The following is a 2780-nucleotide window of genomic DNA, read 5'->3' as shown; positions in this document are numbered from 1 at the left end:
TTATCCTACTCGAGCTTGATTCAATTAGAGAATCCAGGTGCTCGAACTCGACCCGATTGAATTTAATTGGAATCAACTTATAAAGTTTTATAAGCTCGAATGTAATTTCAAGTATCTTGCCCCTTTTTTTATAATAATTTAAAATTTCAATAAAATAGTGAAAACTCGATTAGGGTCGTGGGCCTACCTAGTTGAATGTCAACAAGCTCGTGCTCACCTATACAAGATACTCGAGTGGCTCGAACTCGATCTCAACTCGAAATCAAGTGAGTCGATCTCTAGTAGACATCGGGCCGAGCCGGAGCTGTCGCTGAGTAATTTGACTCGATTTCACTCTTGTGCATGGAGCTGACAATGAGTAGTGTATCGTTATGAACTTTATGTTCACAGAATCAGATTAAAATGGCATTTGTGATGGACAAGTGATTACGAGCACGCGCGTGTCACGTGACAATAAGGTCCCGAAGTCATATCACGAGACACGCACGTGAAGCCCAACCACCACCCCTCAGCCTCTCTTGAATATAAATCCCACCCCTCTCCCAAAGTTCACCTGTGCCACCACACGCCCAAAGAGAATCACTTGCAGCAACCCGGTCCACCACCGCCTCCTCCGTCGTGACCGCTCCACCGACCCTCGCCGTCTCTCGCTCTCTCGAAACCACCCCCCTCCCTGGGAAGAAAAGAAAAATGGTGAGCGTCGAGGAATTCTGCCGTGCCCAGAAATCACAAGGCCCTGCCACGATCCTGGCCATCGGAACGGCGAACCCCCCAAACGTTTACGAGCAGAGCACGTTCCCAGATTATTTTTTTCGAATCACCAAGTCCGAACACATGACACAGCTGAAAAGCAAGTTCAAGCGCATGTGTACGTATAGTTTAAAGCATACCTACATTGATGCACTTTTAAACAAATTTTTTTTTTTGTGGTGCCCTCGTCATTTACCATCATATAAGAATTTGGGCGGCTTCACCTTTTTGTGCATGGCACTTACTAACACCGTAGATAGCAGGGACTAGAGATTAGTGGATACATACATGCTTAGATACGAAATTAGGGAACGAAAGTCGAAGCAAATCAACCATTGTTTTGATGGAACTTTTTTGATGCCGGGATCGGTTTTTTCTTTCTTTTCCAGTAATAACTTGTGGGGATTGCGTCTTTCACCGTCGTGTATGAATAATTTGATCGGTCCATAAAGAAGAAGACCACCATGACGTCGATCTGTGTTCGGTGTATATGTTTAGGTGAAGGGTCCAAGATCAAGAAGAGGTACCTGCACTTGACGGAGGAGATGGTGAAAGAGCACTCGAACATGTGTTCGTCCACGGAACCCTCCTTGGATGTAAGGCAAGACATTTTGGCGGTGGAAGTGCCGAAGCTAGGGAAAGAAGCAGCAGCCAAGGCCATCAAGGAATGGGGGCAGCCCAAGTCCGAGATCACCCACCTGGTGTTCTGCACCTACGGCGGCAACGACATGCCGGGCTGCGACTACCAGCTCACCAAGCTCTTGGGCCTCCGCCCAACCGTCAAGCGGTTCATGATGTACCAGGTGGGTTGCTACGGTGGCGGCATGGTCGTCCGCCTCGCCAAGGACCTCGCCGAGAACAACAAGGGGGCTCGCGTCCTCGTCGTGTGCGCCGAGATCACCATGGCCGCCTTCCACGGGCCCAACGAGGCCTTCATGGACAACCTCCTGGGCCACGCCCTGTTCGGCGACGGCGCCTCCGCGCTCATCGTGGGCTCAGACCCCGTCCCGGAAATCGAGAGGCCCCTGTACGAGATTATCTCCGCGTCCCAGACCCTCATCCCCAACAGCGAGGGCGCCATCAGCGGACACGTCCGCCAGATCGGGCTCACCATCAACCTCCTAAAGGACGTTCCGACCTTTATCTCTAAGAACGTTGAGAAGTGCATGACGGACGCATTCCACCCTCTGGGCATCACGGACTGGAACTCGCTCTTCTACGTCGCGCACCCCGGCGGGCCCGCGATCCTCAACGAAGTCGAGGCCAAGTTGAAGCTCAAGCCCGAGAAGATGGACCGGTCGAGGTACGTGCTCGGTGAGTATGGCAACATGTCTAGCGCGTGCGTCTTCTTCGTATTGGACGAGATGAGGAAGAAATCGGTTAAGGAAGGGCTCAAGACCACCGGAGACGGGCTCGAATGGGGGGTGCTCTTCGGATTTGGTCCTGGCGTCACCGTCGAGACCGTCGTCCTCCGCAGCGTGGGCTTGTCCGCTTAGGGCTTCGCGTTGGATCCAGCCTCGCCTGCCTGCCTGCCTCTTCCATCTATCCCTATTTCCACTTACGATATGTTGTTAATCATGTCTTTTCGATGTTATTCCAAAACCTTTTCGGTGTATGTTTTGGATCGTGATGCGATGGGGAGTGACCGTTCAATGTTGTAAGTTGCACCCCATCTTTAACTATCAATGCACTTATGTTATGTATCAACCAAGAGTCCATATTCGCCTCGAAATTAATAATACATTTCCATATGAAACAAGGACTTTCTTCGACCGCATGGCAAGCATGATTCTAGTGTTTTCCACGACTCGATAGATTCCTATTGAAAGAAAAAGATATCATTATTAAGAAAATGTTTTCTAGACCGTTAATTTCTCACGAAACAAACCGACCTTTAATCCTCCTCAACCGTTTGACATCTTCTATATTGTCTTCTCAATCGCGTCTCTCTACTTTGTTTTATGCTATAGACTACAGATTGATCGATGCAGTCTACTTCCATACTCAGGTTTATCGACTCCCTAATATAC

The 2780-nt window shown here is 49.5% G+C and overlaps 1 protein-coding gene across 1 annotated transcript; it reads left to right on the top strand.

The window, feature by feature from the left end:
* The first annotated feature begins 443 nt into the window (after window positions 1-443).
* LOC115669709 (chalcone synthase 2-like) lies at window positions 444-2519 on the top strand. The gene is made up of 3 exons (XM_056309595.1): window positions 444-592; window positions 689-868; window positions 1249-2519. The coding sequence occupies exons 2-3, from the start codon at window positions 691-693 to the stop codon at window positions 2244-2246; spliced, it is 1176 nt and encodes a 391-aa protein (XP_056165570.1). The 5' UTR covers window positions 444-592; window positions 689-690; the 3' UTR covers window positions 2247-2519.
* Window positions 2520-2780: the final 261 nt, after the last annotated feature.

This window comes from Syzygium oleosum, unplaced genomic scaffold (genome assembly GCF_021117445.2).
Source record: "Syzygium oleosum isolate NSW1041296 unplaced genomic scaffold, Sole_v2.1 Sole_v2.01, whole genome shotgun sequence".
NCBI classification, from domain to species: Eukaryota; Viridiplantae; Streptophyta; class Magnoliopsida; order Myrtales; family Myrtaceae; genus Syzygium; species Syzygium oleosum.
This window is presented reverse-complemented; position numbering and strand designations above follow the sequence as displayed.

Excerpts from the sequence above, each read along its gene's own strand:
- LOC115669709 (XM_056309595.1), top strand. The coding sequence starts at position 691 with ATGGTGAGCGTCGAGGAATTCTGCCGTGCCCAGAAATCACAAGGCCCT. Across the intron at positions 869-1,248 it reads AAGCAAGTTCAAGCGCATGT|GTGAAGGGTCCAAGATCAAG; the intron begins GTACGTATAGTT and ends GTATATGTTTAG.